The sequence below is a fragment of the Leuciscus leuciscus genome (genome assembly GCF_965113295.1).
Source record: "Leuciscus leuciscus genome assembly, chromosome: 22".
Taxonomy (NCBI): Eukaryota; Metazoa; Chordata; class Actinopteri; order Cypriniformes; family Leuciscidae; genus Leuciscus; species Leuciscus leuciscus.
Window position 1 is genome coordinate 6443347 of NC_138746.1, and position 15228 is coordinate 6458574.

Genomic DNA, 15228 nt, shown 5'->3' on the forward strand with positions numbered 1-15228 from the left:
TATATAAAGGAACTTACGTTTAACCAATTAAAAGGTTTTAACTATAGAATTTTTACTGTTTAAAATAATTTTGTACCTTTGTGTGTCTGTAGTTGAGTGAGAACTATACTTGGGGAAGAGTAAAGGAACTGGTGAAGAAGACTAAACTGAGGAACCAGAGCAGGCTGGGACTGACTTCAGGCTCCTTGAAGAGATCATGTCCACAGCTTTACCGGTACTCCATCCCTGTTTTCATAATAATTCAGGAGTTTCGGATCATTAGCACTCAAAACAAGGGTCAGATTTGATCTCCCTCTGAAGGCTCATTGAATGTTATTTTATAAATAAATAGAATATATATTATTTCTAAAAGCCTGATCAACATTATTTCACAGACAATTAGTTTTGATATTAAAAATGAATCAGAATGGAAATTAATTCAAGCTTTGCACACTGCCCTATTGTGTTGTTCCCATTTGGACTACAGTAACTTCTAGGAAACTGCATCACAAACACAAGTAGTACTAATGGCTCTGCTCTTTTGATGTTATGACTCACTATGTGTCCATGATGCAAGATAAGACTCTCATCACAACCGAACGCTGGTAAACTGCTGGGCGTCCTAATCTCGTCTGAATGCTGCCTCCTCTTAAATACCTCAGCACTGGGCTCATGTGGTAGTCGGTGACTAGCACCACGTTGTATGAATGAGCAGAGAGCAGAACACTGATTAGGTATTGGATCTCATTCAGTCCAGGATTATTTTCTAGTATTTTGAATTGTTTTTTTCTCATTTAAAGATAACTTTTAAGTTTTAATGATTTTGTAATATGCTTTTGTAATTTTTATTAGTTTTGGTAACACTATAAAGCAATATAAGCAGCAATATAATGCTTCATGGAAAATAAAGCGAAGATGACGGAAAATAAACATACAGTAAATACAAGTAAGAGTTGGTAGTTAGTCGCCAGCAGCTCCAGACAGACAGTGACCCTAAACACTGTCCTGTTACTACAGCTAACATTACAACAACAGCATATCTTGATTCTGTGAAACACCAAAACCAATGTTACTCAGTTATGGAGCAGAAACAACAACCTTGGCATCCGGTTTCAGGTCTTCCCACTTAGGTCTCTCCAGCGCTGGAAAGCCTTTCTAATATTAACACGGGTCCTAAAGCTCTTGCCTGATCATAACCCTTCTTTTTCCAGTGACATTCCTCTGACCTTTTCTATTTTGTAATGTCTCTCAGCCATCTCTCTTTCTACAGTCTTTCTTCAAATCTCCCTCTTGCTCTCTCTCTCTCTTTCAACAGCGTTTCTTATAAATCACTTACTGCACCTTTAATTCATGCTTAACTAATGCACACATGACCTCTAGTTCATGTATGACTCACAAAGAACTAAGCCATTTTTTAATGATTGATTAATAGTTTAAGTCTTATATTAATTGCTAATAATTAAATGTGTCATCAAAGTATTAACTAATAGTGAAAATTTGTGTAATTCACAATGGGTCGAAGCCATATATTTCAACTTTCAGCTGTCTGCAACGGGATACCATGAATAGCTCTTCATGAGTCATTCATGAACTCATGATTATCTGTACATTAGTTAAGCATGAATGAATACATATTAGTGCACCGGTATTATTACTGTTTTTAATTTGTCTATTTAGCTTTAGGCCTAATCTATTTTTATTTCAGTTTTAGTCATTTTAGTTGGCTACTTAAACTTGAACTTATTTCAGTCAGTTGCCAAAACAACATTTCTAATTTTAATTTAAAGCTACACTGTGTAATATTTTAAGTTGATTTTTAGCAAAAAACACTTTGTTCTTTCAAAATTATACATTATCATTAATGTGTAATCACTTCAACCAACTAATTAAGTATTCTCGTAAGTGTATAATCTGCAATTTAGAATACATACGACCGAGTCGCTCGAATAGCGGAAGCCATGTTGCACATCCATCTTGAAAATACATTTGACAAAGAGGGACATCTCTGGAAATTCAAGCTTCGCCTTTCGCGTTTTTACACTCAGTGGCACTGTGACGAATGCGAGGGGGAAATTACTCATGACTGCCAGCAGATTTGAAATAATACGGCCACCTTAGGAGTTAAAAAGCCCTCGGAATGGGAGGGGCTAGAAAGTACATTTACATTTAGTCATTTAGCAGACGCCCTTATCCAAAGCGACTTACAAATTAGGACTAAATTCAGCGAGTCATCATAAAGAGGCAAAAGCAACAACAACGCAGGAAGTGCTCAAAATACGAAGTTCAGGTATTATTCAGAGTAGCATAAGCCTGATAAGTGATGTTTCAAAGGGAAAGGAATTTTTTTTTTTTTTTTTTTTTTTTTTCTATAAGGTTAAGTGCTCACGGAAGAGATTGGTTTTCAGCTGTTTTTTGAAAGTAATATTCAGTTGGTAGTCATATACAATTTCACCGCTAGATTGGATAAAATCCTACACAGTGTAGCTTTAAGTTTAACTTAATTTCAGCTTTATATAAACTATAATTTTTCATAGTTTGTTAAAAATAACAACCCTGATTCAGTCACTATACTTGCTGTTAGTACATCTACTAAACCGCATTTTTCACTGTTAATAAATCAGTTTATACTGCGACACTGATTGGTTAACCAAGGTGCTTATTGGTTTCCTGCAAGGCTAGAAGCTAGATCCAAGTTTGCTGACCAAATTGCAGCTCTATATCAATTTCTGAACTAATAACAGACACTTTATCTGTGACATAAGGAAGAGCGTTTTAGGGACGAATACCTTAAAAATGTATTTTTCCTCTACAAAAGACATCTTGAATCTCAACTTATTCCAAGTTAGCAGTGATCCCACACACAGGTTGGCACAGACTCAGATGAATAGTTCCAGGGCTGCAGTGTCAGGTTGGAGGTATGCTGGTGGGAGTAGGAGAATTCCCCATGTTTTTCACTCATTAGATGAGATATGGGAGCTATGCTAAACGCACTCTCCTCCCGAGAGTAGATATTTTCTGAGGAATATCCATATGGACCGGTGATTCATACAATACGCTTACTGTATTTTGACAGTATTTGTTTTTCTCATTTCGTAATATTCAGTGTGTTGCATAAGTGCAATGCAATTTGAAAAATTAGGTCAGACTGTCTTCCATTAGTTCAGACCAACTTAATGAGGCATTAACATTCTCTTTGATGCTATATAGAAAAGGTTATTCAAAACATAAAATATTTTAAGTAGTTTCCCAATATTTGCCATGATAAGGAAAGCATGCTTGAAATCCAATCCCAAATGACTGCAAATGTGTCCGAATTTGATACGATTAAGATTGCTAAAATGGTTTCAATCTTCCCCACAGCCCAGATGTGATGTCAGCAGAGCGCCCCAGGACAAACAGAAACTCCATGATCGCTTTGGGCCATCAGAAACTGGACTATCAGTGGCCACAGTAGTATTGATCAGGTAGGCCAAAAAACACATCATCTGCCAGTTCCTAGTGCAATACCTATGAACATGAAGATCAAAAACTGACAATTTAATAATAACATGTATGACTAGTAAATAGACCAAATTTATCTTGAAGACACCGCAAGTCGCTTTGGATAAAAGTGTCTGCGAAATGCATAAATGTAAAATTGTGTGGCCAAGCACATTAATGGCATTGAGTACATTGCATTCCTCAGAAAAAAATCCGATTTTAATGCCAATTATTGCAAATGTTATAATTTTACCTTAAACAGTTGAGCAAAAAATTTAAATAGACATAATTTATGACAGTCCAAACCCCAAATATCATCTTCAGAACACAAATTAAGATATTTTTTGAATTTGGTTTGGTTTTGGTTGAATCCAAGTCCTCTTAAAAACATTTATATGATGCTTTATATGATGAACAGATTTAATTTAGGCTTTTATTCACATATAAACACTGATCAGCACACATACATAGAGCACATCAAATATGATAAATGGCATTTGAACAAATCTCACTGGTTTAATGAGAGAATATAAAAAATATCTTCATTTGTGTTTCAAAGACAAAGTCTTATGGGTTTGGAATAACATAAATTATCACAGAATTTTCATTTTTGGATGAACAATCCCTTTAAATTAGTCATTAGAGGCAGTTTTCTATCAAGTTGCAGAGATATCGCCTAATTTCCTGTTTGTAAATGGCACTGTTGATTTCATTGCACTCAGCTTGGTGAGTTTCACCTTTTGAAATGACTGTGTCAAAAAATTTGAGTAGTTGTAAAAACAAAAAACAAAAGTTAACAAATGACCCTAAAGGTCCTAATTGGTCCCAAGTTGCTCATACTATTCGCCTTAATTAGTGAACCAAATTTCACAACTTTTCATCATACAGTTATATATGGTCTGTCATGGACTCCCATAGTAGAGGAAGAAGAAATAGAGGTCAGAACAGAAACAATATAAAACATAAACAACAAAGTGTTCAGTGCTTGGTCCCCAGTGATGACCAGTGTGCAGAGGAGGGTTTGTGTTCCAGGTCAGTTGTTGTTTTAGCACTGTTTGGACAGTAAGGCTCTATCTCTCGGCAGTGTTGTTTCAGTACAACTGATATCACGCACACAGTGAATGAGCAGCATGTTAACTCTCAGCTTTTGTTTTCTCACCAGACATTGAGCAGATGGCCGGCGATGGGGCAGCTTTTCCAAAAAGCAAAAGGACAAAGTGATGGTTTTTGCAGTTTGCAGGTTATTCCAGACTGAGGAACAAAATGGGAGAGAATGCACAAGAAAAAGATGAACAGGATTTGAGTAATGAGAGAAAAATACTGGTATTGTACTGTATATAATACTAGGTGAGATGTGTATATGTTAATGCAAGTGTTAAGGTGTTGATGGAACCTGTTGATGGAGCTTGTTTGAGTGACGTGACATTTCTATAAAGCACTCATTAGATTTGTCAGCTAATGAGGTACTATTAAAGACTATATAAACGTGGAAAGATGCTTTACAGAAAGCGATTTCCAAAAAAGGGAATTACTGTAAATTCTTAAATATAGTCTAATGTAAATTTCTGTCTGGGACAATTTACCAGACACTGTCCTAATTGTAAAATACTTGAAATACACCCAATTTATAACAAATGTTGACCACGCATGCTATAAATTGATATACGTTCTTTTGTACCACAATTATAAGAATTGCCATGTGTAAGTGTGTACTGTATATACAGACATAACAAATATGCATGTATGTATACATGATGCATGGATCATACAGTGTGTGTGGATGAGAGTGGAAGAGGGGCGCTCCCACATGTGAATTCCTCCATCTACAGACATATATCAATGTGATGATGGGGCTTATGATAACATGTAAATTACTTATGGCAGTTTTGTACGCTGCTCGCCTTGTCTGAGGTTATATAATGTGTGCGGCCTTTCGCCTCCCTAAAAATGAAGCAATGCCCAGAGTATGAACCTGAAATATCATTCTAAACTATGAATTAACAAGTGCTTCCTATGTGCCTGCCAAATTTCAGTCTAAAGACATAAATGGTTAATTAAACCGAATAAAATGCAATATACAGTGAACTAACCAAACCGAGCTGGATTAAAGCAGTATAATCATACTGTCACTATCAGAAAAATGATTTCAGAAACCCAAAACGTTATGCCCAGTCATAGTGAGTTAATTTAAGTTAGATAAGTGCTGCTAATCATAAACAACAGAAGAACTAATGACAGTAAAAATGTAAAAAAGTTTGAAAATAGATCAAATAAATAGATAAAATACAATAAAAAAAAGTTGGAGAAGTTCAATGGTCATAAACTTTGCTGAAGTTATTAGTCGACCTCAGGGACAATAATGAAATTAAAAAGTTATGAAGAGTGCAACAGTGCCCACGCTCTCTTTAAGCTGCGCTGGTTCTGGAAGATTTTATTTCCCCACTCATTTTTCCCATAGGGATTTTGTCTTTCTTAAAGAGTTATATGCCATGAACCAAGCCAATCAGCTACGAGCTGAATCACAACACTACAAACTTGGATTTTACGCAACATTTTTTTAGAAAATCGGACAAAAAGACAAAAGGTACAAGACTGTGTACTTAACAGCTTTAGTGAGGGAAAGAACTACAATCCCACAAAGCATTGCGAACAGCATAATCAAATTAAAAATGATGGAGAAATATAAAACTACTAATTTACTAATGTTTATTTTATATATAAAAGCAATATATTTTGAGTTAATTGCAAAATATTATATATATATAATTATATAAAAAATTATACGCCTAATATTCCGTATAGCAACAATGAGTAATAATGTAGTTTTTCACCAGGAATTCTGCTGTTAAACACTTCTTTTAAAAATAAGCTGAAATAATGCTGGCTGACGACTTCAGGAGAAGCAAATACCATGGATTAACAAACTCGTAGCTTAGACTAGGTCTGTCTTAAAGGGTTTACAACTTATCATTCAAAATCAATTTCCCAATGGAGAAAATGAATGGAGTACTTCCAGAACCAAACTGTTGCACTCTAAACTTAATCCACAGTGAAAACAGTCAGGTATACTGGACAACATTAGGTTAAGCTCTGAAAGTGAGCATTAAGTGTTTGACTGTCTTTGTTGACAGCTGGGTGAGTGAGGTACTAAAATACTGATGTCTAGATAAGGTCTAGCTGTTTTGCAGACCACTTGCAGCCATCCGTGTGAAAGATGAAACACATTTTCTAATCAAACTTTTGTAACATGATATTGTTCTGGCCAGGAGAGTGTATTAAAGCATGTAGTACTGTCTTCTGATGTACGCTTGACCTATCGTTTCAGTCACTGTTCTGAGTAATGGTGTTGATCTGTGTGTAAAAATTAATGAGAGCTGATGTATGGCAGAATTCTTTGTCTGTTAGGGAAAAATTATATGATGACGAGCGATTTGTACTCATCTTGTGTATTGTAGTGTACCAAATGGACGGAATAATTCATTATGCATATTGCATTGTTATTCAAATGTATTTTTTAATAAATAAGATATTTCTAAATAACATAATTTGGTTTACATTTCTTTCATCATGTACTGATGTACTGTATTTAAAAAATAGACCTTATAGTCATATACTGTACATACTCTGATTCTTACAAAGCCCCAAAAAGGGAAAATAATGATGTAAAATAAAATTAGATGGAAGAGAATACTCAATTTCTTGGTGAATATAGATTTGTGAGTGAACAATTGTAATATTTTGTCATAGTTAAATTTTTTTTTACAAAAGATAAAAATGAAATTTGATAATGACTTAGATCAAAATGTTGGGAGGTACACCTTTCAATGTCAATATTTAGACTATAAGATATGCAGTGCCTAAAGGATCAGGTGAGAAAACATCAGAATCCAGGTCATGAGTTCATTGGCAGAATGACAGCAAGTATAAGCATTACTCTCAGTATGAAGAATCTCAGATTTCTCTCACTTAAAGGGTTAGTTCACCCAAAAATGAAAATTCTGTCAGTAATTACTCACCCTCATGTTGTTCCAACCCCGTAAGACTTTCGTTCATCTTCAGAACACATCTTAAGATATTTTTGATGAAATCTGAGAGCTGGCTCACTCCTTCATAGGCTGCTAGGTAATTGATATCTGCCAGTCCAGAAAAGTTAGTAAAGACAATGTTTAAAATAGTCCAAGTGACAGCATCACACGCATCACACACATGACCAGTGTCGGCCAATAGTGAGCCAATGTTCTGACGTACAACCCAGAACTGCTACACTACGTCAACAGCTTAGGAGAATGACATGGAAGAGAAGAGATGGTTGAATGAAGTCTTTTTTTTTTTTTTTTGTGCACAGAAAGTATTCTCGTCGCTTGATAAACTTAAGGTTGAGCCACTGTAGTTACTTGGACTATTTTAACAATGTCTTTACTAACTTTTCTGGGCTGGCAGATATCGATTACCTTGCAGCCTATGAAGGAGTGAGCCAGCTCTCAGATTTCATCAAAAATATCTTAATTTGTGTTCCGAAGATCTTACGGGGTTGGAACAACATGAGGGTGAGTAATTACTGACATAATTTTCATTTTTGGGTGAACTAACCCTTTAATACAGATGATAGCACAGTTCAAGCGGTTGCTGCACAAACAGAACAGCTTTAAATAAACGGTCTAATGTGATTTTCCCCACCACAGTAAACAATAAATGTAAAATCATAGCATATGTGGGACTTATGAAGTCATAGACTCTATAAGTGTGCACCACACTCATAAAAATGTACTATAAAATCTCAACACTTGAGAGTCAAGCTGTTTATCAACATGGCAAAGTTGAGCACGCTTGATATTAGCGCCTCCATCTGGTAGATAGCGGTAATGCATGAGTAAAAGTCAGTCAACTTTAGTCATTGTGTGGCAATAGTTAAAAGCACCAGAGGGATATGAATGAATTGTAGCATTGAAGTAAAAACTAAATATATATTAGTAGTAATAATAGTAACAGTCACTAGAACATTTTATGAGCAAGGCCATATTACTAACGCCACATTTTCTAACCTTTCTTAATTTCCGACCAGGAAATTGTGGTAACAAAAGCATGATACAGCACATTTTAATTGAATTCTCCAGAAATACAACAAAATTGTTGTCAATTGATGTATTTGGGGCAGTCTATAGAACATTTTATGAGAGCTGAGAGACTTGTTGAACATGAGAGCCCTCTTTTTGTACCCTCAGAGGTTCAGGAGGGCCGGTGTAGCTGCACACATTCCAGCAACTCCCAACACAATGGAGTCATAAAATATGTCATACCCACCCTCTGCATCTACAGATACCACAGAAACAGACGAATGACTCAGGGAAATATAAAGTGGATGTGTGCCAGTGACTGATGATTTACAGAAACGCATACTTGTGCTCCAGTGGGGCGACACCGGAGCAGCATTATTATTATTTTATATCTTTTTGTGTAGTTTAATACAGAGAACATACAAAAGTGGGTCAGTGCAGGTGAAAAAATCTAACAGGAAAACGACTGATCTGTTTTTGAAAAGGAGTCCATGACAAAACTGCAAGAAATGTTAAAGTCTTGCAGTATAACAAAACATTACGCATATGTGACCCTGGACCACAAAACCAGTCACATGGGTCATTTTTTTTTATTATTGAGATTTATACATCATCTGAAAGCTAAATAAAGAAGCTTTCCATTGATGTATGGTCTGTTAGGATAGGAAAATATTTGGCCGAGAAAATCTGGAATCTGAGGTTGCAAAAAAATCGAAACATTGAGAAAATCGTCTTTTAAGTTCTACATTTATTTTCGCGATTTTACGGCATTCACTCACAAAAATAAATGTTTTATATATTTACAGTAGGGAATTTACTAAATATCTTCATGAAACATGATCTTTACTTAATATCCTAATGATTTTTGGCATAAAAGAAAAATCGATAATTTTGACCCATACAATGTATTGTTGGCTATTGCCACAAATATGCCTGTGCGACTTGTGACTGGTTTTATGATCCAGGATCACATATGTATTATGCATAGTTTTATTTGTAACTATTTGCATTGTGAAACGCACTATGCAGTTATCATAATAGTGATGCCTTACTAAATGCCTAAAATTAATCATTATAATCACACTGTTGTGTATGTTGTGTGTCAATTACCACAACTAAAGTAGATTCCGATTTGCTGTTTTGAAATATACAAAAAATGAAAGTGTTCAATTTATAAAAAATAAACTTATAACAACTCTGCAGTCAGATCTGCAATATCCTAAAGGAGGTGGATGTTTCCCCATCCAGGGCACACAGATTTTTTTTATATCTGTCTAGAGAATAATTTCCTCCTGTGCAGGAGATTGTGATTTGCTCATTGAGCAGAACTGAGTCATACTGAGATTAATACACACTGATTGGCAGAATGGTAGAAAGAGGACATACTTGATGCATCGCTATGACAACAGCTCAACCCCTGCCTCTTGGCATTTCCTCAAGTATGGCTGGCCAGCTGGATGAGATCTCCACTAATGTCACAAAGCATATCCCACTTCAGGCCACCACTGTCCTGAAACACACACACACACACACACACACTGGCTGAGATCCAGCTGCAGACTGCTTTGGCATTTCATTGAGGGAGCAAATCAGGTTTTTCCTTGTAGCAACGATTTCCAGACATATCCACAGAGAACATCAGAATTAAATCCGTATTATGTAATGGGTCAATTATTCTGTGACACGTATTTAATTTATTTGTCTGCATTTATATTTATTTTAAAAATAACATTATGTTTTATTATAAAGGAGGCTAGCCTATTTCTGTTACTATACACTATACAGATATGGCTATGTGAGTGAGACTATAGTTTAAATGAATCCCTTTTCTTTGCATGACACATTGACATTAGTAACATTCCACTTTTGGGAATCGGGATTATCCTGAACACTGGCCTCAAGCAATCATTTCATGTGTCATAGAGAGTCTCTCGGGAGCGCGCATAAACGTTACATTCTTTTGATTTTCCCGGCAAAAACGCCCCGATTCCTTCACATAAAAATCTGCAAAAATCAGCTTTCATAGACAACTTATAGGAAGTCGGTAAAAAAGTGATTTGAAGATTCATATAGTCCTTTTAATTACCTTATCTGTCGACATGATAACAGTGAATTGCAGAGCTTTAACTGCTGATTTCTCACGCTGCCATGTTTTGTTGTGTTTATTTTGTTAATGAGAGGAAAGCGCACAGCACATATTTACATATTCATCTAAACGTCACTCTCAGTAGCGTGGACAGCGTCTGGATGTTCGTTTACAATGTCGCTGCAAAGGTATTTCTAACCTCTTTACTTATAAGCAAAGAACTAAAAAGAACTTCGCGTGAATTATATCGTGGCCTTAAATCACGTTCAGTCTAGCCTACGTACGTACGTGCACGTGCACGAGAAGTTGCTGGCTGCAGTTCACTTCGGCCACCAGTGTCACTAATATTCATATCTTTTTTCATAAAATGTAAATCAAATGTATAACGAACATGCAGGAAGCCATTTTTTTAGCATATAAAAAAACAGAAAAAATTGTATCACAGAATGGACCCCTGCAGCCCCCCATGCATAGGCACAAATATGGCAGCCAAATATTGACCTTGTAATAGTAAGATAGCTCCCCATAATAAAAAAAAAAAGAAGAAAAAAAGAAACATCACACTCTTCCCATTATTTATTTTTGTGTTTCTTAGAAAGAAAGTAATTCAGATAGCATGATATATGTAGCGGAGGCGTGCTACAACTTTATAATATGCTGATTGAGGCGGCCAAATATGGACGGGATTCCGGTCAGAGAATCAAGGGTCGGAGAACATATTCTTCACAAAGATGGATTTATTGAACAGTCTTTGCGTTGTCATCTAGATCAGTTATTCTTTGGCAATGATGTCTGTATTAATGGTCTAAAAGAACAATAAAGAAATATAATTACAATCATATTCTGAGAATCATATACACACTGGCATGATAGTCAAACGAATGCAATAAACAATGATTAAACACTCAAGTCTGCATCCTTAAAAGTAATAACAGCCTTATCAATGCAAATAATCATGATAAATTGTGCAATGATACATTATTAATGTAAACAACATTGGTGACGCAGTTTAGAATACTGCCGATGCTAATACTGATTAGGGCGTTTCTCTCGCGGCAAATTACGGCCGCTACGGCGCTCAAAACCCGCCGATGGCAAACGCAGAACGATCGCGGGACATCAACAACATACATTCAATAAACATACATATGCAGATGTACTTACATCAAGGCATAAACGCATTATACAGAGCATAGAGAACCGTGTATAGATGAACGTTCACCAAATCGTCTTCCTGCGTGTCACACTATAATCAGTCCGTGTGGCCAACAACTTTGATTTCTATGACAGGCTTTTGTACAATATATATCATAAATTATATTATTACAGTGATACTTTATGAATCAGTCAGAATAAATGTGGTTTACACCTAAATTACCCGGAACAATTTGTCCCAGGAACTTTTTTTGCCACAGACCGGTTGCTTACTGCGTTTACACCGCGGTCTAAAGTACCGGCAGAGAATGTCTAATATGGCGAGAAGTTTCACTCTCACTACACTTCCGGTTTTTGAACTGGTTGCAGTTCCACTCTGATTCCATATGAGGGCGCTCACAGGACGAGTGCAGAATGAATGGAGGTCAATGGCGGTATACCCCTCAAAATCCACTTTTCTCAGGATATAATTTTTTGTCTAGTAATTTGAATGTTGTATTCGAAAGGAGATGCAAAGAAATTACACATTGCTGGGTGTTAGATTTTTTAGAGTCACTTATTTGCTTTCAAAAAGTCTTTCAAAATGTCAGTGACGTCAGAATGCTGACGTCATTAGCAGAATGCTAGCGTGTTATGGGCAACAACAACTCAACCTGTAAGAAATCAAAACGACATAAGTACTCGTTCATTCAACTTTCGACCTAAAACCCATGTTGAACTTGCAAAATCTACAATCACATCTGAGATTTCTCAACGGCAATCGGGTGAAAGAGACAAATTTAGCCGTCTAGCCCCATTGACTCCCATTCATTTTGCACTCATGGCAAGCGCCCCCAGTGGAACTCTGGTGGTACTACAACCAAAATTCGGTACAATAGGGCTTAATAGGGAGTGGACAGGCTCTCCGTAGACGGGCTCTGGTACCGGGAAGATTATGCAAATTGGTGATGTTGAACTACTACGCGCGACTGCTCTTCTCAATCTGCAACGGACAGTAATCAGTTTTGAGCGCCTTTTGAGTTTTAAGTATGGAGGAGATTCAAGCTGTGCTGCTTTTGTGAGTGATGTATTGGTTTACTAACGAGGTAATTAACAAAACGGCAGAAAAGAGACGAGCACTGATACTAAAGCGTATTCAGAAAGCTTGTAATGCTAGATATAAAATTAGACAACGTATGTTATCAGCTATTGCGGACATTGCCGTGAGATGGCTGGGACGAACACGCGCCATCGGGCAGAAAGAACAAGATTGGTAAGAAATGAATCCATCAAAATAATATCGATATTTTCAGGTATTCCTTTTCATTGCGGAATGCCGTTTCCAGTTCCCGCTGGATTTCCTCTTCCGCAAATATGCTTATTAAAGCCTGGACCTCGACGTCAGTCCAGCGGTCATATTTTTTATTAAATTCCATATTGACAACTCTTACTGCAGAAGACAACAGACAACTCTTACTGCACGAAGCCAAGAACGGTCTAAAATAAAATGCTGCGTGAAGTCAACCAATCACAATGCAGCATGAACTCAACCAGTCAGCATGTTCAGCGCACAAGTCCCACCCCCGAAAGTTCCGGAACTTTAAAAAAGTACTACCTGGCCAGCAGGGACTTACAGAGGGGGAAATATTTACCCGGAACTTCATTTAGACCCTGGTTCCTGCGGCGTAAACACACCGAGTACCACCCCAAAGTTCCTAGTTCCTGGGTAAAGTTCCTAAGGTGGAAACGCGGCATAAGTAATATACACTTTATTAGGTCTACCTGTTCAACTGCTTGTTAACGCAAATATGTAATCATCCAATCACATGGCAGCTACTCAATGCATTAGTAGACATGGGCTGTGCCTGTGTCCGAAAGCTTAAAAATGCTGCCTTCGGAGGATGCATTCCAAGGTATGAAGGCTCACTATTGGCCGACGCTGGTCATGTGTGTGATGCGTGTGACGTACAACACAGAAGCGCTGCGCAGTTTTACTATGTGAACTCACTCGAGGCCCACAGAGAAGGAAATGAATAGTGGAATAAAGTTGTTATTTTTGTTTACTTTTTGTGCACAAAAAGTATTCTCGTCGCTTTATAAACTTAAGATTGAGCCACTGTAGTCACTTGGACTGTATTAACGATGTCTTTAATAAACTTTGCTGGGCCAGCAAGTTTCAATCCCTTAGAAGCCTATGGAGGAGTGATCCAGCTCTCAGATTAAATAAAAAATATCTTAATTTGTGTTCCGAAGATGAACGAAGGTCTTACAGGGTTGGAACAACATGAGGGTGAGTAATATAAACAGAATTTTCTTTTTTGGGTGAACTATCCCTTTAAGGCCCGTCCGAATCCATTGTAAGTTTCACTTCCTGTCTCATGAGATATACCTTCATCTGATAGATTTTTGAAGGCAGGATGTCTCCTTTGATATCCCACAACCCTTTGCGTTTCATTCCGTGAAAGTTGAGTTAAACTATAACGCTGCCTCAGAAGTTTATCTGAAATCAGTTTTGTGAGGTATCTTTATGCGCAAACACTGCCTACAAAGTCATTGCCTGATAAGGCAGTGAGGCAACAAGTCAGCTGCCAAAGTTTTGGAAAAGCAGTCATTTTGTCAAAGCAGCCATAGTCAAGACAATCTACTGAAGTTCAAACTGAGTATCAGAATTAGGGCTGTCAAAATTGCTCAAAAATGACGTTCGAATATTCCCTCTAAAAAACACACGAATATTCGAACTATTCGAACATCTGGTTGCGCATTTTTTCAATGACGCGCATTACGTCAATAACAGGACAAATTAATACAAAGAGACATACATAACTTGTATAGGTAGTTAATTTAAGTTTAAACATAATTTGACAATGTATTACCAACACAAAACCAAGTAAATAAACTAATGGCCAAGACCGCAGACCTCAGTCTCGCTCACTCGCAGGCACTCTCTCTCTCTCTCTCTCTCGCGCCCTCGCGCTCACGCTCTCTCTGCTCATAACGGTTTAAATGAACAACAATAAGCACATGTTGAGTGCTGATCAAGAGTTTTGTGCAAGCAATTTAAGGTCGCGACTCTTGCCCCAAATATAGCAGGCTTCATTCAGTGATTGAAACAAATGTATTAACATTAATTGAAGTTTTACAGTATAGAACCGACATTGAAAGCTCCGAGCGAGCTGTGCTGTGGTAAACATGGAACTTTTCTGTTTAACTTTAAATAAAATGAGGCACACAATTCCGAGAAATGTGACAACAAAGAACTTTTACCCTGAGGTTCATAAAAAATAAAGTGCTTTTAAAAAAGAAAAAGGCTACTTACATTATTGGTGCTTGTATTAAAAAAAGGAAAAACTTACTGCAATTTATTCCATTGTCTTTTAGTGCACTGTCAACTTTCAGCAGTGACGCTGTGCTAGACAGTGCGACTCGTGTGACCTGTCCCTCAAGTCTTGTTTATACTCGACGCGTCCGCACGAGCGCGAATCGCCCCCTATCGTT

The 15228-nt window shown here is 37.0% G+C and overlaps 1 protein-coding gene across 1 annotated transcript in view; it reads left to right on the forward strand.

The window, feature by feature from the left end:
• Positions 1-7004, forward strand: part of LOC309486172 (uncharacterized protein) — a 29983-nt gene extending 22979 nt beyond the window's left edge. The window contains exons 6-8 of the mRNA XM_082153401.1: positions 93-214; positions 3340-3443; positions 4622-7004. Of these exons, the coding sequence (XP_082009527.1) occupies positions 93-214; positions 3340-3433 (216 nt within the window). The 3' untranslated portion in view covers positions 3434-3443; positions 4622-7004. The remainder of the gene's footprint in view (positions 1-92; positions 215-3339; positions 3444-4621) is intronic.
• The last annotated feature ends 8224 nt before the right edge of the window (positions 7005-15228 follow it).